This window comes from Staurois parvus, unplaced genomic scaffold (genome assembly GCF_062004578.1).
Source record: "Staurois parvus isolate SC_StPar_1 unplaced genomic scaffold, SC_StPar_1.0 ptg000470l, whole genome shotgun sequence".
Classification (NCBI taxonomy): domain Eukaryota; kingdom Metazoa; phylum Chordata; class Amphibia; order Anura; family Ranidae; genus Staurois; species Staurois parvus.
In genome coordinates, this window is record NW_028318266.1 from 662,923 (window position 1) to 690,342 (window position 27,420).

The following is a 27,420-nucleotide window of genomic DNA, read 5'->3' on the forward strand; positions in this document are numbered from 1 at the left end:
AGGAGATGTGTGCAACTCACCTTAGGCTGCCAGCCTGTCTTTTTTAAAATCCCTCTCAAGAGGGGGGGTGGCTTTGAGTCTGCCAATACCCTGTTTTGGGCAGGACGTCAGCGGACTCTCAATTAAAACTAACAGCTTCATAATCCATGATATGAAACATAGGTGACAGCTGACCTGAGGAATGTTCATTTCACTCTGTCATCTTTGACTGTTATGTTTTGTGAGGTTTCAACTTCTTTCAAGTCCGAGGAGAAGCTGCCTTATCTGTTTTATGATGGGTGAGCCTACACAAGTTTCTCTGGTCAATGCTTCTGACTTAGGTGAGGAAAGTTACACTATCGCAGACTGCTCGGCACCAAACTAGGTGTCAGGGCTCCGGGTATGACCAGAGGTATGTGAACTGAAGCAGGGAAACGCAGGCTTCAGATATGTTATAAACAATATAATTTATTAATACTAACAATACAAAACGCAGTGGAATACTAAAACATAAACAAAGTGCAAACAAACCAAACCAAGCCACCCACAGATAACAATACATACAATGCAAGCGTAGTCAGGCAGGCCGGGTCAATAGCAATCGGGCAGGTAGGAACAGGAGGAGCAGGCAGAGAGTAGTCAGGTCACGAGCCGGGTACAGCAACTAACGGGCAGGTAGGTACAGGGGGTCAGGCAGAGAATGGTCGGGGTCACAAGCCAGGGATCAAACAGGAGAAGTCAGCAGAGGTCAAGATCAGGCAAGGTCGGCAACGAGTCAGTCAGGCAGGAACAGGAATGCAGGTAACAAGATACAGGGGCCCATAGAAAAACACACACCAAGGCCCAGACTGCAGGTCTGGCCATCCCTTAAATACACCTCCGTAATTAGCTTCAGGTGTTTGGCTGACTGCAGGGTTGAGTCTCTGATTGCTGAGAGCACCCGCTGGCCAGACCTGGTACTGCAGCCCATAAGGCAGGTGAGTCCCACCATTACTGGCAAGTCCATTCCTGACACTAGGGATGTCTTAACCTGCGGTTGACCCACACCATCTGTCAGGATATAACGTTTGCCTCTAAGGGAGGGAGGGGGTAGGGAATGAAAGACTGAGGAATACTTCTAATAAAAGAAAAAAGGGGAACTCCGCGTCCAGCTCTGATGAGCAAGTTTGCTACAAGTAGCCATAAAGAAGTTCGGGAAACTGTTGAGGTGGAGTTTGGGTATCTTGTTTGTAGCAAAGTGGGATTCTTGTATAAAAAGGATGTCGGCCTGGAACATTCTAGCTTCTTTTTGCAGCATCGATCTTTTAAATAGAGAATTTAAGCCACGAACATTAAGAGATGTGATGTTGATCATAACGTGGGTCTTTGATTGCTGAGCCGAATATTTGAGGTGATGCTTAAAAAGATATGAGGTTATGCGAGTGTATCTGTGTGAGGGAAGAAACCATCAGTATTACTGAAGCGGTTTAGATTCGGTTGCTGGATTAAAGTGGGAGTTCCGTGAAGATTCGTCGAGGTCAAGTAGAAATTAAGGCGAGATTGGTGGTGCTGAGGAAGGAGGTGGTAAGTGGTCTGAGTAGCTTGACTTGCTACTTCAGATATTGGGGGTTTGAACAGGCTTTGACTGTTAAGAAGGTCATGCCAAACATTTCCTTGTAACATAAAACTTTCTGAACATGGCCGATCGCCAGAGATTAGTGAGGTGGGATGACAACTTTGATGTGGTGCATTGGTATTGTAGCGGAGGTGAGTTGTAATAGGCTTATTCAGCCTCCATATTCTGTAAATTGGTAGGTGTGGGTTGTTGTGTGTCCTCAGGGATTATTTTCCAAGTTTTGAGCTGGTCTAGGCCCGCTTCAAGGTTTTTGATGGTGAAGACTTTACCGTGCTGTTTTACGGTTCGTTTTGTGGGGAAGCCCCACTGATATGCTATGCCGTGATTTCTTAGGGCTTTAGTAATGGTAATCATCTTTTTGCGGTTAAGTAGCGTAGTCTTAGAGAGGTCTGCGAATAATCTGATATTTGCATGTGATGGCGGGAGTGCAGATGTATTTCTGGCCGCCGATATAACTTTTTCTTTTATATAAAAGAAGTGAATCAGGGCTAGAACATCTCTTGGGATGGATGCCGACAGGAACGAGGGTTTAGGTAGTCGGTGGGCTCGGTCTATAGCATGTTCTAGGTCGGAGATAGATGGAATGAGGAGTTTTATATACTGTTGTATATAGGGTAGCAATGCTTCATTAGTGACATTTTCAGGGATACCCCTGAACTTGATATTATTACGTCTTGATCGATCTTCTAGATCAGCTAGTTTCAGATTGATTTGTTTTGTTTACAAACAATCTTCCTCCCAGTCAGCTCTAGTACACTGCTCGGGATGGCTGTGCACAGTACAGCCATCCCGAGCAGTGTGCTTACAGTGAAGAACACACCCCCGCCCCCTAGTAAAACACTCCCAGCACACAGTTAACTCTTTGATTGCCCCTCACATTAACCCCTTCTTGCCCAGTGCTATTATTATTATACAGGATTTATATATTATTATTATACAGGATTTATATATTATTATTATTATTATTATTATAATACAGGATTTATATATTATTATTATAATTAATTAATGATTTAATTAATTAATTGATTTGTTCGATGTCCGACGTATGATCTGTATGTGCGTCAATCAAATTAATGTGCGCTGTAATGATGTCGCACATTTTAGATTCAATATGTTGTAATCTGTGTTCTTGTTGTTTGACCACGGTGGTGATTTGTACTAAAGATGATGACAGGTCATTATGGAGGGTTTGCCTGAGCGATAACAGCATATTCTTCATGCACATCTCTGTTATGGGTTGGTCTGCTGCCGGGAAAGCCTCTATGACAGGGAGGTCTGTGTGTGTCTGAGGTGTCGGTTGGCTGAGGGCCTGATATGCAGGCTGTTGTTTGGGGTCTAGTCTGGGTCTAGACTTGGCCGGGCTGCTTGTGGTAGGGGACAGAGGGGGAGACAACTCACCAGGGTCCCCTGGGTACAGCGGGAATTGCAGCCTGTGGTCTTTCTGCTGGGCTGTGTAGTCCCCCTCCTGTCTGCTGTCTCTCATGGTGCTGCCGCCGGCGCCATCTTGGATCCCTGCCGTGATGGTAGGGAAGAATTGTGTCAGTTTCCCTGGCTGCCCCGGGGTTTTCCTCCTGCAGGGCATAGCTGGTGAGGTTCGGGCACCTCTTATGCAGGTCACTGTGGGGTTTAAAAATCCCGGGGTCTGAGTGAGCCACGATCGCTCTGGCGGATGGACGGAGCCTATCTCACTACACGTCCATTCGGGAGCCGGCCGTGCGTGCACCCCGTCAACATTATTTTAAACCAAGCGATTTTTGTACTGTATAAATGTAAGTGCATTGTAGCACTGAATAAAGTACTTCTTATTTAAAGGATAAGGCACTATTTGTTATTCTCTTTTTACACGGAGGATCAGGGGCGGACTGACCATTTGGAAACTCGGGCACTGCCTGAGGGCTTGGGGTTAGTAGAGGGCCCCTTGAGATGCTCCTGGTACCTTTTTCATAGGCGTTTTTGAGTTTGGGCAAGGACACAGGGGCCCCATGAGTTGTCAGTCCGCCCCTGCTGAGGATATATCTGAGGAGAAGTAGCCTTATGGGAGAGAGATCCCAGGAGGGATAGGAGACGGGGAGATGGACGGGTGATACTTATCTTATCTAATCAGTGAGCTAAAGTCTAAGAAGCCTGGTTTAGGCTCTCAAAGAGAAGAGTTATTTCAAGGAGGAGGAGTAGCTGCATGGGAGAGAGATCCCTGGAGGAATACGAGACGTGGAGATGGCTGAGAGATACCCACCACACCTTACACTATGCAATAAATGTTCCTATTAGTGAACAAAAGCGCAATAAGCCTGTTACAGTCTTTTAAGGAGGTGAGCGTACATCTGAATTATATTTAAGAAGTCGCCTTTTGTTTTTCTTTATTTTACCTGAATCTCTGGGAGTATCACCATCACTGCACAGAGACTTATGTCATTTGATGTTATGCATTTGAATTTTTTTTTTTATCATATTTAGATTTGCACTTATTTGTGTTTGTGGGTTCAATATTTAGTAAAATATAATTTTAGTTTTTTATATTTATATTTTTTTGTACAGAATTATGTATCTGAGGTAGGAGCATGACATTCAGTTTATTGAGTTTGTTTTGGATAATTGGGCACATAAATAGAGGATGTGCGGGATGTCAGCGATCCAGTATATCTATATATAAAATCGGTGGCTCACAAGTAAAAAACTGTTTATTCCGGAGGATATTACATATGTGGTCTTTTGATTGACAAGCACATAGGTAACACTCTTGTTGATCTGAAACATGGCTTCATAAGTTGACAATGTTACATCAGCCTACTCATGTGACCATTTTCTCTGTTTAACTGTTTAAGGACTGCCCTATAGCAGATATACTGCTACAGCGCGGCACCTATGCGCAAAGTCATTTTGCATTTCTGGGTGCGTTTCAATGCGTTTCGCCCCTCCCACAGGGCGTTGTCAAGACACACACCTCCAGTCTCCAGGCGCTTATATAACACCATCCCCTCTTCTCCCATAGGTCAATTGATCCCAATAGGTATAATGCCACGTCCTTTTTTCAACCATTTATTCTAAGCCTTAAACATTTTATTACATACTTAAACATCAGTACCATTTATCCTAGAATCACTACAAGATATTTGAGCCAGTGAAAACCTTAAACATATAGACCCAATAAAAACAGAAGAAAAACAATAAAAAAATTTGAAAAAAAATTAGAAAAAAATATTTTCCAGACCCCTTTAATTATTTATATATATATATATATATATATATATACACACATACATATATATATATATATATATATATATATATTTCAAACAACAAAATAAAAAAAAATAAAAATAAGAAAAAATGAAAATAAAGATAAAAATAGATATACCGTATTTTTCGCTCCATAAGACGCACCTGACCATAAGACGCACCTAGGTTTTAGAGGTGAAAAACAAGAAAAAAAAAATATTCTGAACCAATTTACTGCGGACACAGTACAGAGGATGACCAGAGACTGCGGACACAGTACAGGAGATGACCAGAGACTGCGGACAAAATACAGGGGATGACCAAGAGACTGCGGACATAGTACAGGAGATGACCAGAGACTGCGGACACAGTACAGGAGATGACCAGAGACTGCAGACAGTACAGGGGATGACCAGAGACTGCGGACACAGTACAGGGGATGACCAGAGACTGCGGACATAGTACAGGAGATGACCAGAGACTGCGGACACAGTACAGGAGATGACCAGAGACTGCAGACAGTACAGGGGATGACCAGAGACTGCGGACATAGTACAGGGGATGACCAGAGACTGCGGACATAGTACAGGGGATGACCAGAGACTGCGGACATAGCACAGGAGATGACCAGAGACTGCAGAAACAGTACAGGAGATGACCAGAGACTGCGGACACAGTACAGGAGATGACCAGAGACTGCGGACACAGTACAGGAGATGACCAGAGACTGCGGACACAGTACAGGAGATGACCAGAGACTGCGGACACAGTGCAGATGACCAGAGACTGCGGACACAGTGCAGGAGATGACCAGAGACTGCGGACAGTACAGGGATGACCAGAGACTGCGGACAGTACAGGGAATGACCAGAGACTGCAGACAGTGAAGGGGATGACCAGAGACTGCTGACCTTTGGGGAGGGAGGGGGAGCGGGTACCTGAATTTGACAGGTACCCGCTCCCACTTCCACGGAGTTGCCTTCCCTCTTCTTCCCGGGCCGGCTTCTGTGACAGCCGGGTGCCCACTGCGCATGTGCGAGAAGCGTTTCGCTTTGTGAATGGGCCGGCGCCTTCTGGAACCTTTCATGTGTCCCAGAAGACACCGGATCATTCACAAAGCGCAGCACATGCGCAGTGGGCACCCGGCTGTCACAGAAGCCAGCGCGGGAAGACTGTGCAGCGCTGGAGCGAGGAACAGGTAAGGCCCTGCAGGAGACAACAGCTGAGCGGCCGGCCCGGTATTCTGACATGGTGGCCGCAGAAATACCGGACCGGCCGCTTTATATTCGCTCCATAAGACGCACTGACATTTTCCCCCCTTTTTGGGGGGGAAAAAAGTGCGTCTTATGGTGCGAAAAATACGGTAAATAGTAAATGTAAAAATAAAAAATAAAATATGAAATAAAAGATATAAAAATTTAAAATATAGTAAAATATGAAAAAAAATTGAAATTAAAAAATAAATAATACAAATGAAAAAATACAAAAATAATAAATAGATATTATATATACACATATATAAGAATAAAAATAAAAAAACAAAATGTATAAAATATTAATTTGCACTCGGATTAGCTACAAATTGGATAAAAAAACAATTTATGTCAATCTCTGCATTTAACCCTTTAGGGATCAACGTCACCATTTGGTATATCCATTTAGTTTCATTTTGTGAAATATTTTTGACCATATCACCCCCTCTCCACGGGACATCAATTCTATCTATCCCACAGAACTTTAAAGATGTCGGATCCCTGTTATTACATACTCTAAAATGATGTGACAAGCTATGATATTTAAATCCTTTCTTTGTTTCCCCAATCTTACAGAGAGTTTCCTAGTAGTTCTACCTATGTACTGGAAATGACAAGGGCATTCCAGCAAATAAGTAACATCGGAACTATCACACAATATAAAAGAAGAGGAAGAGGAGGAGGAGGAAGAGGAGGAGGAAGAAGAAGAACTAAACCTTTGTAATAATGTCTGATTGACCTTGAAAAATACTTTCATCATCACAATTTCGTTTCAATCTAATAAACTGACTTTTGGGAATAGATCTTAACCAGTTACTATGGTGACAACTAGAGATGAGCGAAGTATTCAAAAATTCGATTCGGCTGATTCGGCGAATTCCAGGAAGAAATTCGATTCGATGCGAATTTATTCGCTACGAAGATGACTTATAAAAAGGGTTTCTAGGCTTCAGAGAGCCTTTAAATTAGTGCAGAACACTGTACCTTTAATTTAAATGCCCTTGGAGATGAGGAAGGAGAAGGAGAAGGAGAAGGAGAAGGATGAGAAGAAGGAGAAGGAGAAGGATGAGAAGCAGGAGAAGGAGAAGGATGAGAAGAAGGAGAAGGAGAAGGATGAGAAGAAGGAGAAGAAGAAGGAGAAGGAGAAGGATGAGAAGAAGGAGAAGGAGAAGGATGAGAAGATGGAGAAGGATGAGAAGAAGGAGAAGGATGAGAAGAAGGAGAAGGATGAGAAGAAGGAGAAGGAGAAGGATGAGAAGAAGGAGAAGGATGAGAAGAAGGAGAAGGATGAGAAGAAGGAGAAGGATGAGAAGAAGGATGAGAAGAAGGATGAGAAGAAGGAGAAGGATGAGAAGAAGGAGAAGGAGAAGCAGAAGGAGAAGGATGAGAAGAAGGAGAAGGAGAAGGATGAGAAGATGGAGAAGGAGAAGGATGAGAAGAAGGAGAAGGAGAAGGATGAGAAGAAGGAGAAGGAGAAGGATGAGAAGAAGGAGAAGGAGAAGGATGAGAAGAAGGAGAAGGAGAAGGATGAGAAGAAGGAGAAGGAGAAGGATGAGAAGAAGGAGAAGGATGAGAAGAAGGAGAAGGATGAGAAGAAGGAGAAGGATGAGAAGAAGGAGAAGGATGAGAAGAAGGAGAAGGATGAGAAGGAGAAGGAGAAGGATGAGAAGAAGGAGAAGGATGAGAAGAAGGATGAGAAGAAGGATGAGAAGAAGGAGAAGGATGAGAAGAAGGACAGTTCTGTGACAGTTTCTGTCTATTTCTGACAGTTCTAGGACATTCACTCCATACAGCGGTTTCAACCGCTGTATGGAGGGAATGTCAAAGAACTGTCAGAAATAGACTATTTCTGACAGTTCTGGGACATTCACTCCATACAGCGGTTGAAACATTGTATCTATTTGTTTCCATAAATGGATCCATTTATGGAAACAAATAGATACAATGTTTCAACCGCTGTATGGAGTGAGTGTCCCAGAACTGTCAGAAATAGCCTATTTCTGACAGTTCTGGGACACTCACTCCATACAGCGGTTGAAACATTGTATCTATTTTTTTCCATAAATGACATTCTGCAGATACACTTAGAGGAGCTCTGCAGATACACTTTTTGCCGGCTTGGAATTATTCTTATTTTCATCCTACTTCTTCTTCTTCTTCTTCATCCTCATCCTCAGAAGAAGAAGAAGAGGATGAGGATGAGGATGAAGAAGAAGAAGAAGAAGAAGTAGGATGAAAATAAGAATAATTCCAAGCCGGCAAAAAGTGTATCTGCAGAGCTCCTCTAAGTGTATCTGCAGAATGTCATTTATGGAAAAAAATAGATACAATGTTTCAACCGCTGTATGGAGTGAATGTCCCAGAACTGTCAGAAATAGACTATTTCTGACAGTTCTGGGACATTCACTCCATACAGCGGTTGAAACATTGTATCTATTTTTTTCCATAAATGACATTCTGCAAATACACTTAGAGGAGCTCTGCAGATACACTTTTTGCCGGCTTGGAATTAATCTTATTTTCATCCTACTTCTTCTTCTTCTTCATCCTCATCCTCATCCTCAGAAGAAGAGGATGAGGATGAGGATGAAGAAGAAGAAGAAGTAGGATGAAAATAAGAATAATTCCAAGCCGGCAAAAAGTGTATGTGCAGAGTTCCTCTATTTCTGACAGTTCTCTGACAGCTTCTTCACATGTACAGCGGTTGAAACATCTGTATCCTAAATGGAAACTAATAGATACAATGTTTCAACCGCTGTACATGTGAAGGAACTGTCAGAGAAATGTCAGAAATAGCGGAGCTCTCTGCAGGGACACTTTTGCCGGCTGATCGGGAAAATTTCGATTCGCGCACCCGAAGTAGGCAAAATTTCGGATTCGACGCGAATCAAATTTTTCCTGAAATTCGTATCGAATTCCGGTTCGCCTGGTTCGATTCGCTCATCTCTAGTGACAACTATGACTTGGAATGTATCCATTCCTGTCTTTTAAATGCGTTTTGGTGCAAAATGTATTACCTTGTTTATAAATCGTTAGATCTAGAAAATATATTACCTCCTCACTGGTATTATTAGTAAATTATATATTAAAAGGGTTACAAACCATTTTTTGAATCTATTCCTCCAATCCTTCTCTTGTCCCCTTCCATATTATAATAATATATAAACCTTCTATAGACCAACAATTCCGGGTTCCTATTCTCAAAAATGGCTTTACTTTCCCACCTGCTTATGAACAGATTTGCCACTGACGGTGCATTTTTGGCTTCCATAGCCACACCCATTGCTTGCCTATAGAACTTGCTGGAATGCCAGAAATAATTGTGTGATGTAGCTAAATCAAGACTTTTGAGTATAAAATCTTTTTGCTTGGATTTCAACCCCGATTTGGTATCCAATGACCATTTGACTGATCCTAACCCATCCATATGTCTAATATTTGTGTGCAGAGAATTCACATCAACACTTGCCATGACCAGGGGGGACTGACCATTTGGAAACTCAGGCACTGCCCAAGGGCCCGGGGTCGGTAGGGGGCCCCATAAGATGCCCCTGGTACCTTTTTTATAGGCTTTTTTTAGTTTGGGCAAGGACACAGGGGCCCCATGATCTCCTATTGCCCGGGGGCCCCATGAGTTGTCAGTCCGCACTTGGCCATGACACAATCTCCTTCTTCTCTAATACCCTTAAGTATGCTAATCCGATCACCATTATCTCTCAAATAAAGTGGAAAAACAGGAACTACAGGCTGCAAAAACTTGTCAACATAATCCCCCAGCCTAGAAAACAGGGAATCAATCCCACTAATAATGGGTCTTCCAGGGGGCTTCTCCAAATTTTTATGAATCTTTGGCAGTTGGTATATAACAGGTAGTATTGGGGCATTAGGTACCAAATATTTACCCTCCTTCTTATTAAGTAAACCTTCTCTCTCCCCTTCTTTAATATGTTTCACTAGCTTACCTTTATATTTTTTAGTGGGGTTTCCTTTCAGAACTTCATAGGTGTTAACATCATCAACTAGTCTATTAAGTTCTGCGTAATAATCGCTTTTATTCAATATCACAACTCCCCCACCCTTGTCCGCTGGCCTAATTACGATATTTCTATTTTTCTCTCATTTTTGAAATCCTCTTATCAAGTCCTGTTTCCTTCTCATTCAAGGGACAGACAAATTTTCTAAATCGTGTTCCACCATCTTCTTAAGGCTACGTTCACACTAGCGTTGTGTGCAGGCGGCAGAGAGGCGTTTGGGAAGCGTTTTTACCGCCTCTGACAATTCTGCACATTGCAGCACATGGTGCTGTTCTAACGGGAGCATTAGCGTCACGGCAAAACGGACGCCTCTGGTCGAGTCACGAGGCATTGAAGCCTCGTATTCTAGTCTATGGTACCTCTCCGTTTGTGGCGCGGTTGCGGGGCGTTTGCGGAGCAGAAACACCATTTAAACTTCATTACAGGCGTTTGTGGAGCGTTTTCAACGCTCAGCAAATGCCTAGCAACCACCGCTAAACTGTGCATGAGGCGTTTGCGGAATGTTTGCCAAGTGTTAAAAAACGCTCCACAAACCCCGGACCAACGCTTGCCAAACACTATAGGGGCGTTTGGCAAGCATTGGTAAAACAGTCAAGTGTGAACGTTACCTTAATGCATCCACACAACAGTTATTACCTATCTTGGGGTTAAATACAGACTGATTTCTCAAATTCGTATGTAGATATGGTTTCTCAGTTCCTCTCTTAACCTCCCTAGCGGTCTGATTATGTCCATATTTCTGTGCTCAAAGCGGTACATTTTTTTGCATGGAAATATGTAGTTTTTTTATTGTAGGCCTGTAATTTTTAGGAATAACTCTCTGAAATCTGTCCGGACAAGAGACTAGTAAACATCCCGGATATGTTACACTTTGAAACACGAAATCATAAATTATAATTTAATAAATAATCATAAAAAATAATAATATAATAATAAATTTAATTCAATAATATAATCAAACCAAAAACACTGAAATGTGAAATATAGCGCCAAGTTCGCACATCGCTGAGCTCAGTTGCAGAATCGTTTTCAGTGTCTGATGATGAATTTCCCCCACGAATCATTATCACTCAATTCTGCAAGTGGTTCTGATTTACTATCGCTGTTCTCTAGCCGGTCTAAAACCGCGTCTGACATAAAGGGACGCTTTTTGGACGCCATGGACGTTTCTCAGTTTCCAGGCAGAGAGAACAGTAAAAATGCAGGCAGGGCGCCGGACAAAGCACTCGGGACAAAATGTATGTGAAATGGTTTGATACAGGAATGTTATACTATGTGATTTTAGTGAATGTCACTTTTTGTCATTTTTCAAATTTCCCACCAGGTCCATCCCCATACGTCCCAACGCTCGTGGGGGACGGAACCTAGATGACAGATGCCAGCATCCACCGGAGGACATTACAGGGGACACTGCAGGAGGGACATCGTGGGAGCGCAGGACAAGGTAAAAGAAGAGAGATCCCGGAGCAACGCTGCAGTGTATTCCCGAGTGTAGCTCGGGGTTACCGCTTGTGGTACTAAAACTTTACCCCGAGCTACACTCGGGAATACCTCCAGGGGGGTTCATCTCATCACTAATACTTAAATATGGATCATCATTTTCCCCGTTATTACCAGAGCTGACATTCCCAATATCCTTATTAGTTTTATTATTCCAATATTTCTTAAGATTCAACTTTCTAATATATTTATGCAGATCAATATACGTTTTTAATTTTGTTAAGCTTTTTATCCGGAGCAAATTTTAAACCCAAAGATAAAACCTTCAATTCCTCATCATTTAAAACACAATCACTAAGATTGAAAATCCCTTGGTTTACATCGACCTTTTCTTTTTCCTCTTTCTCCCTCTACATCCCCTCCTTCGCCAGTGGGGTCTTGATGGAACACAGGTGGTCTCCATCCTCCCCTCCCTCTTCTGGGAAGGTGATAAGGTCCCCCTCTTCTCCTCATATGGAATTATTATTATACAGTATTTATAAAGCACCAATAGTTCGCTCAGCGCTGTACATTACAAAGGGGGACAGAACATGTGACAGAACAATACCAATACAATGCAAAACATGAGGGGATCGAGGGCCCTGCTCTTTCGAGCTTACAATCTAGGAGGGAGGGGATGGTGGCACAGGAGGAGATAGCTGTGGGGGATGGAGTGGTAGGAAGAGTGGAGGAGGTCGGCAAGTTAGCAGGGGGTGGGGTAGGCTTCCCTGAAGAGATGGGTTTTCAGGGTGCGCCTAAAGGAGAGGAGAGTAGGTGATAATCTGGTGGGTTGGGGCAGGAAGTTCCAGAGGATGGGTGACACCCTGGAGAAGTCCTGGAGGCGGGCATGGGAATGATCCCCTTGTTCCTCCCCCCCCCTCCAAGGAGGTCCTCCATAGCCTCCTCTTGGAAAATCCGCTCCCTCTTCTTGATAGCCATATCCCCGGGAGATGACATAACCCAATCAATTAAAGGCTCAAACCTATTTTTGGTGGGTACTTTATAGAGAGGTGTATTATTCCCATTAACATTTCTACTTTTTCCAATAGGGGAGGAGTTTTTATTCCTGTCTTGAAATTATTAATTGTATATTGTTTATTTTTGGATGGAGATGATCTTTGTATGGGATCATTAATTACTCTCTCTATTGATGAATTCCTAGATTCACTAGTACCCCTATTTTCATCCTCCTGCCATTTGCAAACAATATTGGATTTCTAATCCTGAATATCCCTACAATATTTTTTGATTTTTTTTCTTTTGCGTGTCCTCATCTAATTTTTTTATATAATCCTGAATATGTTTAGCCTTTTCTTTAAATTCTCACTAGACTCACTAAAAGGTGCCATTTTATCTCTCAAATTATGAATCTTTTCCTCTAAAATCCTCAATTTCCTTTTCCTTCTCTGCACAATTATTATACAGTATTTATATAGCGCCAAAGGGTTTGCTCAGCGCTGTACAGTAGCAAGGGGGACAGAACATGAGACAATACAATACACGAGGGGTTCGAGGGCCCTGCTCTTTTGAGTTTACAATCTAGGAGATTAATTTCATTAGTTTTTTTTCCACATGACTGAAAAAAGAGAACCATTCTTCATCCAACTCTTTCCCTATCAGACCATCACTAGGAGCTATGTCCCACCTTAACCTCCTAGGTGTAATCCCTTCCTTAATATATTTCACAAGAGTTGAGACATCCCACCATGTCCTAACCTGTTTGTCTAATGAATTCTTTACATGTTTGAAACCTTTGGTTAAATCTGTGTGTTCATAATTCTGTAAAAAAATATCTTCCACATTAACCCTTTTCTGGGAAACAAAGTTAAATATGTCCATGGCTGCTAGGTCAAAAGAAGTAGTAAATACCTCAACTAAAAAAATATTTTTGGGGGGTGTTTTTTCTTGTGTCGCTGGGGTTTGCAATTTATTAATTTAATCACTTCCTGTCCGGCCTATGTATATAAACGGCCAGACGGTGGCAGTTCAGGGGCTGGTGGCCGTTTATAAATGGCCTCCCCGCCCCCTGCATGCAGCACCGCAATCCGGTGCCCGCTGTGTCCTCCGGACACAATGGAACACCAATCGCTGTACAGGACCTCTGTGCGAGGTCCCGATCATGTGATCACATGAAGAGTAGTAAGCAAGATGTCACTTGTGACATCATTGCCTTCTACGTGTGAAATCTGTGAATGATCACAGAGGTCACATGGTACAAGGCTATTCACAGCAGCCTTGTACCATGTGACAAGCTGTGACCAATCACAGCTCACACAGTATTTCTCAATGGCTGCAAGAATGCAGCCAGAGAGAAGGAGAAATGATTGCTTTTACAGCCTTTATGGGTGTAAAAGCAATCAGTGTAAAAAAAAAAAACTTCATAACCCCCCACAAGTAATACAGTGTCACTATGGTGACTCTGTACTGCTAGGGTGACAGTATGTAAAAAAAAAAAACATAAATAATAATATAAAAAAATAAAATAAAAATGTAAAAACATTTTTTTAAAAAATGATAAGTTTTGGTTATAAACTAATTTGGGTTTTTTTTTTTTACTAAAAAGATAAATTAATAAATTTTGGCCAAGATTTATGAAGAAAGATTATATATTTGCAAAATTTTATAAGAAAAACACTTTTTTTCCAAACTTTTTGGACTTTTTCCCTTACATAGCAAAAAAAAAAAAAATCCCAGTGGTGAATAAATACCATCAAAATAAAGCTTTATCTGTCTCAAAAAATGCTAAAAATTCATATGGGTGCAGTGTTTCATGACCGCGCATTTGTCATTCAAGTGTGACAGCGCTGAAAGCTGATAATTGGCCTGGGGGCAGGAAGGGGGGGAAAGTGTCTGGACTGGAAGGGGGGGAAAGTGTCCAGACTTGAAGTGGATAATAAACTCAGTACGTGCCCCACCCAGTGTCCTCGGCTGACATTGTGTCAGTGCTATAAATATGGGAGCTCCGTAGACTGGTCCCAGAATATCTGGTCTACTCTGAGAGCCATGGTGAGGAAGATGATGCTGAGCTGGATGGTCACTTTGATGCTCCTCCACTCCCCGCTGATCCACGGCTTAGAGATTTCTGTGACCAATGGTGGTCAATGGGGTAAATGGGGATGGATGGATACCTGCCCTTCTGGAATGGTAGCAACAGGCTTTGATTTGCGGGTAAGTGATCCCAAAATGTTAGATTTGACTGAATCTGAAGGTCCAGTCTGAAAGCAGAACTGAAAGCAAAATTATTCATTTCATTTTGTATAGAGTAAAGAAAGGTTATAACCCCCGAAGTTTTTTTTTTTTTTTTTTTGCCATCTGTGTCCAATTGGGGAGATTTCCATTGACTTCCTATCCCACAGCCAAAACAGGAAGTGAGAGGAAATCCCTACAAAGTGAGTAGTTGCCAGAACTAGTGTCCCCTTTGGATGATTTCCCCTCTATTCCTGTTCTGGTGACAACCCAAAATTTGGAAGGGAGACAAATAGAAGGGAAAAATCCCTAACAGACAGCAATAAAAACCTGACAAGGGGTCTAATCCCTCTCCACTGTGTCCAAAACTAAAAAAAAAAAAAGTTCTGCCTTTTAGTTATACTTTTAAGCCCTGTTCCACACAGCAGACTTCCATCTCCAGCTACACCTAATGCATTTTTAATGCCTACCTTTTCCAGATATCATCAGGCCAGTTATGTGGTGTGCAGAGCCCTTTTGTCCTTCAGATCTTCTCTTGGTGGTGGATGGTCTAATTCATGGTTAACCATGTGACTGCCAGAGCATCCTTTTTAAAAAAAAAAATTCTGCACATGTTAAAATCTGCATTTTATGCTAGAAATTAATTTAACCCCCCCCCCCCTCCAAATTATATATTTTCTGAAAGCAGAGATCCTGGAGAATAAAATGGTGATGATGATTATTATACAGGATTTATATGGCGCCAACAGTTTGCTCAGCACTTTACAATATAACGGGAGACAATGCAGTTCAATACAAGAGGGAAAGGAGGGCCCTGATCCTTGGAGCTTACAATCTAGGAGATAGAGGTTTTTTTTTTTGACGATATTGGTGTCGTTATGTATCAAATGCGTGTTTACAGTAAAAAATACGCTAGAATTACCGTATGTTTTGCTCCATAAGACGCACCTGACCATAAGAAGCACCTAGGTTTTAGAGGCAGAAAACAGGAAAAAAAATTCTGAACTAATGGACTGCAGACATAGTAGAGGAGATGACCAGAGACTGCAGGACCAGAGACTGCAGACATAGTACAGGAGATGACCAGAGAGACTGCAGACACAGTACAGGAGATGACCAGAGACTGCGGACACAGTACAGGAGATGACCAGAGACTGCGGACACAGTACAGGAGATGACCAGAGACTGCGGACACAGTACAGGAGATGACCAGAGACTGCGGACACAGTACAGGAGATGACCAGAGACTGCGGGGACAGTACAGGAGATGACCAGAGACTGCGGGGACAGTACAGGAGATGACCAGAGACTGCGGAAACAGCACAGGGATGACCAGAGACTGCGGATAGTACAGGAGATGACCAGAGACTGTGGACACAGCACAGGAGATGACCAAAGACTGCGGACAGTACAGGAGATAAACCAGAGACTGTGGACACAGTACAGGAGATGACCAGAGACTGCAGACACAGTACAGGGATGACCAGAGACTGCAGACAGTACAGGGATGACCAGAGACTGCGGACAGTACAGGAGATGACCAGAGACTGCGGACACAGTTATGGAGATGATTGCTGACCTTTGGGGAGGTGGGGAGCGGGTATCTGAATTTGACAGGTACCCGCTCTTCCGCGGAGTTGTTCTTTGATCTTACCTGTTCCTCGATCCAGCCGCGCGCTGTCTTCCCGGCTTCTGTAGTGTGGGCGCTGGGCTTGACAGCCGGGTGCCCAGTGCGCATGAGCGAGAAGCACTTTCGCTTTGTGATTGGTCCGGCGGCTTCTGGGATCTGTCATGTGTCCCAGGTACCGCCTTACCATTCACAAAAAGCACCGCTTCTTGCGCATGCGCACTTGGCACCCGGCTGTCATGCCGAGCGCCCACACTACAGAAGCCGGGAAGACAGCACGCCGCTGGATAGAGGAACAGGTAAGGTCAAAGAACAACTCCGCGGAAGTAAGAGCGAGTACCTGTCAAATTCAGATACCCGCTCCCCCCCCTCCCCAAAGGTCAGCAGTCATCTCCATAAGGTCCCACTGCAGAGCTGAGCGGCCGGCCCGGTATTCTGACGCGGCGGTGGAAATACCGGACCGGCCGCTCCATATTCGCTCCATAAGACGCACTGACATTTTCCCCCCTTTTTGGGGGGGGGGAAAGTGCATCTTATGGAGCGAAAAATACAGTAATTTTCATGAAAACACAATATTATACCCAATTTTTTTTTTTTTTTGTAAAATATGAAACATTCGGTTGCATCAACTAAATAGATTCCAAACATGTCAAGTCTTTAAATGGGACACGCCCATAGATATACAAAAACTATAGTACCAAGAATTCTCCATAGGCAACACTTTAAAAGCCTTTACCCTTTGGGGCAATCAGAAGCACTGTTAATAGATATTTGTTGGCTCTTTGTAAGAATCAGACATGTACTGCACCTCATGGAAAGTGTAATTATAGTTCCTAGAAGGGGACCCACATTAGGTCAATCTTTATCCCCCAGTTTTTTCAATCAGGTGGGGGCACAGTTCACTACAGTACACGTATGTATGTAATAAAAGGATAGTGAGCGCTCCTAAAAACAAAAAAAAAAAAAAGGTACCAAGAAAAAAACCTTAATGGAAACAAAATAAAGGGATCAGTCCAGAATTTGCTTTTTTACATAGGAAGAAGCCATCCTCTCTTTAACTTCAGCTTTTTCACAGATGGCATCAAGTTACCATCCAAAATTTGCTGAAATTTTATTGAATCCATTTTTCCTTCTACTCGTGAGATGTTCCCTGTGCCACTGGCTGCAACACAACCCCAAAGCATGATTGATCCAACCCCATGCTTAACAGTTGGACAGAGGTTCTTTTCAATAAATTCTGTGCCCCTTCTTTTCCAAACGTACCTTTGCTCATTCCGGCCAAAAAGTTCCATTTTAACCTCATTGGTCCACAGAACTTGTTTCCAAAATGCATCAGGCTTGTCTATATGTTCATTTGCAAAGTTCAAACGATGATTTTTGTGGTGAGGACATAGAAGAGGTTTTCTTCTGATGACTCTTCCATGAAGACCATATTTGTACAAGTATCTCTTTATAGTGGAATAGTGTACCACAACTCCAGTGTCTGCCAGATCTTTATGGAGGGATGGTGCTTTAGCAATGAGGACAAGTAGACCATTTGTATATATGTTTGTTTTATGAATATATTTTATCTTTGTAATCTAAACGTTATTAAAGGTTTAGACTAATACAAGTTAAAGTATCTAGAAGCGCCTCAAAGTCCCAAATCTAGATGTTTTAGAAATATCTATATAAATTGGAATGTGGTGCAGATTCAGTTGTCAACAACCCACATTATTAATCGTTAGTCTTCCCTCTGCACACATGTTCCATTCCTGTATCTGCTCTCCAAACACGTGTTCCATCCCTGTACCCTCTCTGCACACACGTTCCATCTCTGTATCCCCTCCATGCGCACACATTCCATCCCTGTACCCCTTCTGCATACATGTTCCATCACCCTATCACTGGCAGGGAGGAAGCGGAGCCTGTGGCTAACAGTTAGCCCCTCAACTGCCAGACACGGAAGTTAACTAGTGGGTGCTTTTTAGTAGTACAATGTAAAGGTGTCCCCTTAAAAACCAATGGCTCATTCCTAGCCCTTGGATCTGTTGTGGGAATAATCCCACCGTCGATCCCTCTAATTGGGGTAAGGCTCTGTCTATGTACACCTCCCACCACCCCATCCCAGTCCTTATGTAGTGTGGATCCAGAAGTGTATTGGCCTTCATATATTCCCCCCTATGCTTCACCTTTTACTCCATGCCTCCATTGATCTCTCCCTCACCCCATCCATCAATTCCATATATCTCCTGCCACCTTATGTTACCTAAAGGCAAGAGGGAGAAAAAAATTGGGTTCCTATTGGACTCCATCTATTAAATAGTTCCCAACTATATAGTCTCTCAGAAGTGTTTGTCTTCTTCAGTTCACATCTGTTGCCATCTTTTTTTTTTTTAGATATTAAGTGTCCCTTCTCTTCTTCCAGCCCCCTCTTCTCCCTTATATCAGTCCACCCTGGGATTTCTGGCATTTGCAGTTTTAATCTTTCACAAAAGACCTGGAGATCTTTAGGGAACCCACAAAAGTTTAAATGCTGTGTAACAATAGGCACTCACCACTCTCTGCTTTGTGGTTATCCAACTGCTCTTCAGACCATTCAGAGACCTCAATGGCGGTGTACAGTGCTTCATTCCAGACCTCCTTAGGCCATGGGGAGACTAGGGCTGTCCTCCGACGGGCTCTCCTCTCCCTTCTCCATTCGGCCATGGACGCTTCCCAGGTGTCTGCACAGCATTCCTTGTGATACTTATCACAGGGCCCTCTGCCACCTCCGCGCAGGTCCCCACCTCTGTCCCATTCCACAGAGCAGGCTCCACATTCCGGTCAAACTGAGGGGGCCCCAACAGCCAGAGACACCACTGGAACACCACACTCAGCTTAAGAGGCATGTCTGTACTTAGTCCCTCGCCAGCATCTCTCAGCAGTTCACAGATCTCCTAACACAAGCTTCCAGCCAGCGCCATGTTCAGGTCCCTCTTCCCAAGCTCTCTTCCCTTTTTTCTAACCTGGGTCACAGGGTCTTACAGTGCATATATGAAATCACGGTTTGATCTTCTGTGTTTCATTCTTGCATTATATACCTGTGTTCTATACCCCGCAACTAAAAGGTGTACATTGAGAGCTGCAGTATCTGCATTAACATTCTTTACTGTCTGAACTGAAGAACCCTTAGTAATTATATTGTTGCTTTACTATAGTCTGGTGTCATTGCATTTGTGATCTCTTGAGAATTATGTCTGAACCCAGGGTGTCAGGTGTTGGGAGGCTTGCAAGGTCAGGGCAACCTTTGGAGACCACAATCTTCCAGCTGCCCTCACAAGAGTAGCTCTAAATCTAGCACTTAAAAATAATTCTCCCTGAACTAAACAAAGATATTTTCATAAACTTTTTGTTTCCTTTTAAGGTGGAGCCACCTCAAGGAGGAGATGATGACACTGCGCTAAATGCGATCAAACTGTACTGTAACAAACCTGGTGAAAAAGACCTTAGTTTTGGAAGAACGTCATTGGCTGGAAGGTATGTCCATACACTTATACCTTATGCAAAACCCAACCATAAAACCACTTCATCTAAAATGGATATTTTTTCTTCAGGGCAATTTGGGAATCACATACTCTCCACAGTTCTAAACTGTTGAAGATTCATTTATTTTTACCCTAAAAAAAACTCAAATGTGCAGAAAGGATCAGACGATATTCCAAAAGCTGGTGCACATACATGTGTGATTTTCTGAGATGGCAAATCTGGTCACACATGTGTTAGCAGGTGCCTCCAAAGGCTACTGGGGAACAACAGGCCATTAGGAGTTTACACTAGTTCCGTGTGGGTCAGCAACACTCAATGGTTGGAGGCCATACCATACTCCAGAGCCCTACAAAATCATTTTGAGAAAAGTAGCCTAGAAAACGGACTTGTCTCCACCAGTTCCTCATGGCACACTACACTGTACTATTAACCTTGTCCAGCCGGAAGGCAAAGAGGGAAGCCACTCTACTTCTACTTCTGAGCAAGACCGGTGCTAGACTATGTAACACCTTAGGCAAGACCAGCTACTTGCATCACTCCCTGCCAAAACTTCAACATTTTTAACCAGTTCCCACCCGGCCTATGGCCGAATGGTTTGTTGCCAAAAAACCTCATCCTTCCAGGTGGACGCCATATGGCGTCCTTTCAGGCATGCACAGTTTCATGCCAGCAGAGCTGTGCAGTGACGTGATCTGTCACCGGCCGTGTACCCCGGACACGGCCGATGACAGATCGGTTTACCAGCTCTGTTGCCAGTACCAAGTGACCTGCTGTGACCAATCACAACAGGGCACATGAGTTGTATACAATGGATGGCTTCCTATTTTATTTTAACACTTTATTTTAACACAAAACACAGGATATATACAGAGGGTGGGGAAACACAACCAGGAACAGTAAACACATCATCAACCCGCTCCATCAGTGGGAAGAGCTACAGGGAACCACCCCTACCAACCCAAGACACAGAACAATGGGATGAAGCACATGGCAAACAAACAATGGACAGCCATGTGGCTGAGAACAAAGGAATAGCCACATGGCAGTAGACAATGCAACACATGGCAAGACACAGAACAATGGGGGGGTAGCACATGGCATAAAACAATAGGCAACCACATGGCAGGGACAAAGGAACACACACTATACACAAGACTGGGACATTCACATTTACACACTGTACCCCTTAACAGGCCCAGGGTGGGTTAAACATAATCAGGGGGACATGAGCTGACCAAGTGGTCCCCCCACCCCCAAAAGTCACTCCCGTCACACAGACTGCTAGGGAGGCTACAGGATAGAGTGACTTTTTCTTCCACTGTGGGACAATCTAGTCTGTTTCCTGGTGTTTCTCCTTTAAGAACTGTGGTATACAGTTTTTAAAGGACTTTCCCTTTTGAAGTGCCCAAGCCACACTTTATTTTCTTCTGAAAGCTTGGAATAAAAGTTCTAAGCTTTTTTGTGAGTACCTAGAACATCAGAGTCCTAAGTTATTCACATTGAAAGTCCACATTTCAAATGTTCTATACGACCATGATAGTATCTAAAAGACAAAATCTGAAAATTGCGATCCTTCGACTGTGTTTGGCCAAGGCAGGAGACCCATTCCAAGGAGTAAGGCTGGAGCCATTCCCAGGTCCCTGAAAATATAGATCCTCTTGGTGGAGTGTGAAAGCATTGGTAAGCCTGGATCCATGGCTAACACTGCCTGGAGCAGCACTAATGCTACCGATAGGAATATACAACAGACATATGACATTGTTGAGGCTATAGCAAACTAGGCAGTCCTGTGCCCTATGCATAGTGTCTATCATTTGACAACCTCCCAGGTGTTAACATTAGCAGTACTGATTCTATGCCCAAGGATTTCCTAAAGAATACAGAACCCTAATATTTTCAAAAATAAAGTATTTTGGAAATATACAACAAGTTACAAACATAATTGTGTCATTTGTAATAAAAGCCTTTTTTACCCTTGCTTTGCCACCACTCATGCTGAAAAAAACACTCTGTGCATTCCAACTCCCCACCTATGGAAAACGGCTCACCATTATATGTTATGACCAGGGGTGGACTGACCATATGGAAACTCGGGCACTGCCCGAGGGCCCGGGGTCAGTAGGGGGCCCCATGAGATGCCCCTGGTACCTTTTTTTTCATAGGCTTTTTTGAGTTTGGGCAAGGACAAAGGGGCCCCATGATCTCCTATTGCATGAGTTGTCAGTCCGCCCCTGGTTATGACTCCTAATTCGAGGAAGGTGACTCAGGTTTAAAGATGAGCTGAGCTGCCCCATTTCTCTGTAACCCATAGAAATGTTATTACGTACAATACATTAAAATGGACATTAGATGGTGGTGGTCTGTCACTCACAAGGATAGAACATCCCTGTGGAACCTGTATGCTGAAAGGAAGGACTCAGCTGGGGTGCAAGGTAGCCAGGTGTAATTGTACACAATAGGGATATGAAAGCTGTAGGTGACAGCCATCTTGTTAAGGTTTTGGCCATTTTGTTTTTTATGAGCAATGATCTTCCTCCCCTCCCTCCTCTGTTCTCAGCCTGGCTCCCAGATTACAGAAACTCAAGCACTTGTGTAGGCCTCAGGCTGCAGGCCTAATCAAGCTCTCCCTCAGCATGCACCGGGAAACTTTCTGGTTGGCTAGGGGAAGCATGAATATTCATGTCAGTTTTACTGTAGCTGCTTATACTAATACTAGAGGTACCAGTGGCATCTACTGGGAGAAATCACAGCTTCACTGAATCTAGGGGAAAACCAAATGAACAAGTAGACTATAAGTTAGGTTGTCTACCACCCAGCAGAACTAAATTTGACCAGTAGCCCCTGTTTAGAGCAGGGTGGCTGCATATGTGAGCATCAGCCTCATTCATTCCTATGGGATAGCTGTATTGATGGTGGCCTCCAATGGTCCTGCAAAGCACAACTGCCCCGTAAGAATGAATACTGTAGGGGTTCAGGGCTCATGCATAGTGTGAAAAAGAGCCAGCTAAAGCCACACTGCGAACATCACTGGATTAGGGTTGAATGTTTGTACATTACCAGGTGAGCTGCTCCCAAGTGGGTGGGGGAATTCATTAAATGACTGCTTCCCCAAAGGTCAGGTTGTCTTTTAAAGAGGACTTGTGATCTTCCCATGCAGGGCAGTTCTTAGATTGCCCTGAAGTTTACATCAGAGTTCTCTTTTTCAAAGCAGCAGAGAACAGCAGAAAGGAAGGTTCATATAGGTGTAGCACTACCCCCTTTAAGGGTTACTTAGTATTTTTTTGGTTCCCTGTCAATATGAACTTCTTGTGGAAAGCCCGATCTCTGCTGACACCACCACCGTGCTCTCGTGACCAAAATAAATCACAACTGTAATATGGATTCACATACAAGTTAGTATAAACCAGTATGAAGTTAATATTGGGATTAGAGGTAAGTTGGTCAAAAAGAACAAAATGACACTGATATGTGCAGCAAATATAAACACTCGGTATTTGTGAGCCAAAGAAAAGACTTTCACAGTAAAGCAGCAACAACTGTTGGCAGGCCTGCTTTCAGAAATAGTCCACTGCCTCCAATCTGAGGGGACTGCTGAAACCCCAGTGAGCAGGAACAACTATGTGTAGGTAGATAGATGAGGTGGCAAACTGTCAGTATTCACTTGGTTAGTGGGTGTATGCAGTGGTGTATTTAGTGTTTGAGCTGCCCTAGGCAACACACAAATCCCTCCCCCCCCCTCCCCATATTGACCAAGAACACCCTTGCCCTCCACCCAAGCCTTCCACTACCACTGCCCCTCCATACACCAGCCACCATCCCCCATGACGAGAGAGACACTCATCTTCACAGCTTCGGACATCCCCAGCAACGAGAGTCAGGCTGTTCATACACCGTCATGAAACCCACAGCATCTCTTGGAACTCACCAGGTCCCCATGCCACATGTGTCCCTCCTTCCGTCTCTTCTTCCCCCCTGAAAAAGTCCATCCTAGGCAAATGCCTTGTTTGCCTTGTGGTAAATCACCCCTGGGTGTATGGGTCTCTCTCTCGCCCGATCATTGTAGTCCAACAGATCGCAGCAGTCCAACTTCATCTGCAAATGGCGTCAGTCCAGACCAGCAATGGGCAAACTACGGCCCGGCGGACCTTTTAATCCGGCCCGCGGAGCGTGATACTGTCAGGATGGCTGTCAGGATGTGTGTAGGCGGGGCAACGTGACGAATGCGAGGGGAGCTAGGCTCCTCTCACAGTCCGCCCTGAAGACCGGAACGGCGCGGGAACACGGCGAGAGGAACGGCGGAGCAAAGGTAAGTAAATTGACACGGGGGACTTGGGGACTTAATATGGGGGATGAATTACTATATGGGGGATGAATTACTATGGGGGATGAATTACTATATGAGGGATGAATTATTATATGGGGGATGAATTACTATATGGGGGATGAATTACTATATGGGGGATGAATTACTATGGGGGATGAATTACTATATGGGGGATGAATTACTATATGGGGGATGAATTACTATGGGGGATGAATTACTATATGGGGGATTAATTACTATGCTTACTATGGGGGAATATTACTATACTTACTATGGATGACACATACACATCATTCATCTACTCTTGGTCCGGCCCCCGGGTCCAATATATGAACCCATTGCGGCCCTCAAGTCAAAAAGTTTGCCCACCCCTGGTCCAGACTCTCTGGTTCAGGCGTGGCTTTCCATGGTTTCCTGCTGTCAGATTGGCCTGCTGGTCAGCGTGGCAGACCAGGTGGTCAGTAGGCTCTGCTCTTACGCTCTCCAATCCTGGCTCTATGGCCTACATCAGCACTTTAGCCATCAGCACACTTCCTTCTCCTTCAGTCTCTCCCTGTGCTCTCCTGGGCTTTGATATTTATATGCCCCCACCCACACACTACCCTTCCGGGGAAATGTAGTCCCTGACCACCCTGCTCATCAGTCCTGCTACAAGCATACAAGTTCCACAGGGCTGTTCTGTCCCTGTGAGTGACCCTGAATGGCTGACCACCTCTATCTAATGTCCATTTTCATTTATTGTAAGTAATAACATTTCAATGGGTTACACAAGCAGTCGCTGTAATCATCTAAGTATATGGTCAAAGTCCAAATCTAACCTAAAGCCAATTGCCTAGCATTGCTGCAGAGCAAAGTAAGTAATCTCCATAAATCAGCAATGAGATGATATAAATATATTTGTTTTTCACTACAGGTGGGGAAGTTGGACTGGTGTACAGTGGTGCCCCTCAGGGTATCTCGATTACTTTGTTCTGCAAGTTGAGGAGCCCCTTGGTAGCGGTGACGATACAGCAGCCAACAATGTCTTGTTCCATTGCTCCGATTTCACTGTCCTGCCAGGTTCTGCCGGAAAATGGGGATCATATGGAAGGCCGAGTGCCACCTGCCAAAAGGGAATTTGTGGCATCGTGACCAAAGTGGAGGATCCCCAAGGACGTGGAGATGACACGGCCCTGAATGATGTCAAATTCCAATGCTGTTAAAATCAGGATCACAATTATACAAAAAAAGAATGCTAAGTCTGCTTTAGAAATACAATTATTAATGTGATTGTATTTTTTTTTTTTAAAAAAAAGCAGTTTTAAAAAAATTGTACTTTAATAAAGAAATCAGATGTGATTACCAATGCATTGCGTTTTAATATAAACAATACCAGAAAGCCTAAAATAAACCCAAAATATATCTTCAAAATTAAAAAAAAAAAAAACTATGTAGAGAGCACTTTTACTGGTGCTTAGCTGTGGCCAAATCACAGCTAAGCACAAAAAAACCCTGAATGAATCGCTGTCATTCAGGTAAATGCTTGCTTATAGCAAAGTAATTCTTTCCTATAAGCAAATTGTGTAAAAAAAAAAAAAAATACTGATCACTTCCCCAAAGTAGTACAATGTTACTAGGGTAACATTGTACTATGGTAATAGTGAAATATGAAAAATAAAGTAATAAAAAATTAAAAATAATAAAAAAAAAGTCAGTGTCCCTGATCACCGCCATGCCAGTTATATGATGACGCTGTACTGCACTGTTGACAGTATGTGTAAAAAAAAAAAAAAGCTTTTTTTTTTTATTTTTTATTTTTTTTTAATTTTCCGAAAAATTATGACAAAAAAATTACAACTTTAAAAAACTCGCCATGGCTGTTATCAAATATGTCGGACTGTCTACTTTGCAAAAAGTGGTCATTTGGAGGATATCTGTACTGTCCTGACATTTGGGGGATATCTGTACTGTGCTGACATTTGGGGGATATCTGTACTGTCCTGACATTTGGGGGATATCTGTACTGTCCTAACATTTGGGGGAAATCTGTACCGTTCTGACATTTGGGGGATATCTGTACCGTCCTGACATTTGGGGGATATCTGTCCTGTCCTGACATTTGGGGGATATCTGTCCTGTCCTGACATTTGGGGGATATCTGTCCTGTCCTGACATTTGGGGGATGTCTGTACTGTTCTGACATTTGGGGGATATCTGTCCTGTCCTGACATTTGGGGGATGTCTGTACTGTTCTGACATTTGGGGGATATCTGTACTGTTCTGACATTTGGGGGATATCTGTACTGTCCTGACATTTGGGGGATATCTGTACCGTTCTGACATTTGGGGGATATCTGTACTGTCCTGACATTTGGGGGATATCTGTACTGTCCTGACATTTGGGGGATATCTGTACTGTTCTGACATTATGAGGGATATCTGTACTGTCCTGACATTTGGGGGATATCTGTACTTTTCTGACATTTGGGGGATATCTGTACTGTCCTGACATTTGGGGGATATCTGTACTGTTCTGACATTTGGGGGATATCTGTACTGTTCTGACATTTGGGGGATATCTGTCCTGTCCTGACATTTGGGGGGATATCTGTACTGTTCTGACATTATGAGGGATATCTGTACTGTCCTGACATTTGGGGGATATCTGTACTTTTCTGACATTTGGGGGATATCTGTACTGTCCTGACATTTGGGGGATATCTGTACTGTTCTGACATTTGGGGGATATCTGTACTGTTCTGACATTTGGGGGATATCTGTCCTGTCCTGACATTTGGGGGGATATCTGTCCTGTCCTGACATTTGGGGGGATATCTCTACTGTTCTGACATTCTTGGACCTCCAGAAATTAGATTGGCTGTCAGTACTTCAGGATTGATCAATTTTCAGATCTATACCATAGTTTGTGAACTCTATAACTTTCCTACAAACTAAATAATAAATACTGATTTGGGTTATTTTCACCAAAGACATGTAGCAGAATACATCTCGGCCTAAATTTATGAAGAACAATTATTTATTTGAAAACTTTTATAACAAACAAAGAAAACCGTGTGGTTTTTTTCAAAATTTTCGGTCTTTTTTTGTTGGTTAGCAAAAAATTAAAAACCCCAGCGGTGAATAAATACCACCAAAATAAAACTGTAGTTGTGTGAAGAAAATGATAAAATTTTAGTTTGGGTACAATGTTGTATGAC

The 27,420-nt window shown here is 43.2% G+C and overlaps 1 protein-coding gene across 1 annotated transcript; it reads left to right on the forward strand.

Moving 5' to 3' along the window:
- The first annotated feature begins 14,547 nt into the window (after window positions 1–14,547).
- On the forward strand, window positions 14,548–25,568 carry LOC149452474 (vitelline membrane outer layer protein 1-like). The gene is made up of 3 exons (XM_089689335.1): window positions 14,548–14,747; window positions 19,778–19,890; window positions 25,137–25,568. Exons 1-3 carry the CDS (start codon window positions 14,583–14,585, stop codon window positions 25,423–25,425), a joined length of 567 nt encoding a protein of 188 aa, XP_089545461.1. The 5' UTR covers window positions 14,548–14,582; the 3' UTR covers window positions 25,426–25,568.
- Window positions 25,569–27,420: the final 1,852 nt, after the last annotated feature.

Coding starts and splice junctions, on each gene's coding strand:
- LOC149452474 (XM_089689335.1), top strand. CDS start 14,583: ATGGTGAGGAAGATGATGCTGAGCTGGATGGTCACTTTGATGCTCCTC. Junction 14,748..19,777: donor CAACAGGCTTTGATTTGCGG/GTAAGTGATCCC, acceptor TTTCCTTTTAAG/GTGGAGCCACCTCAAGGAGG. Junction 19,891..25,136: donor AGAACGTCATTGGCTGGAAG/GTATGTCCATAC, acceptor TTTTCACTACAG/GTGGGGAAGTTGGACTGGTG.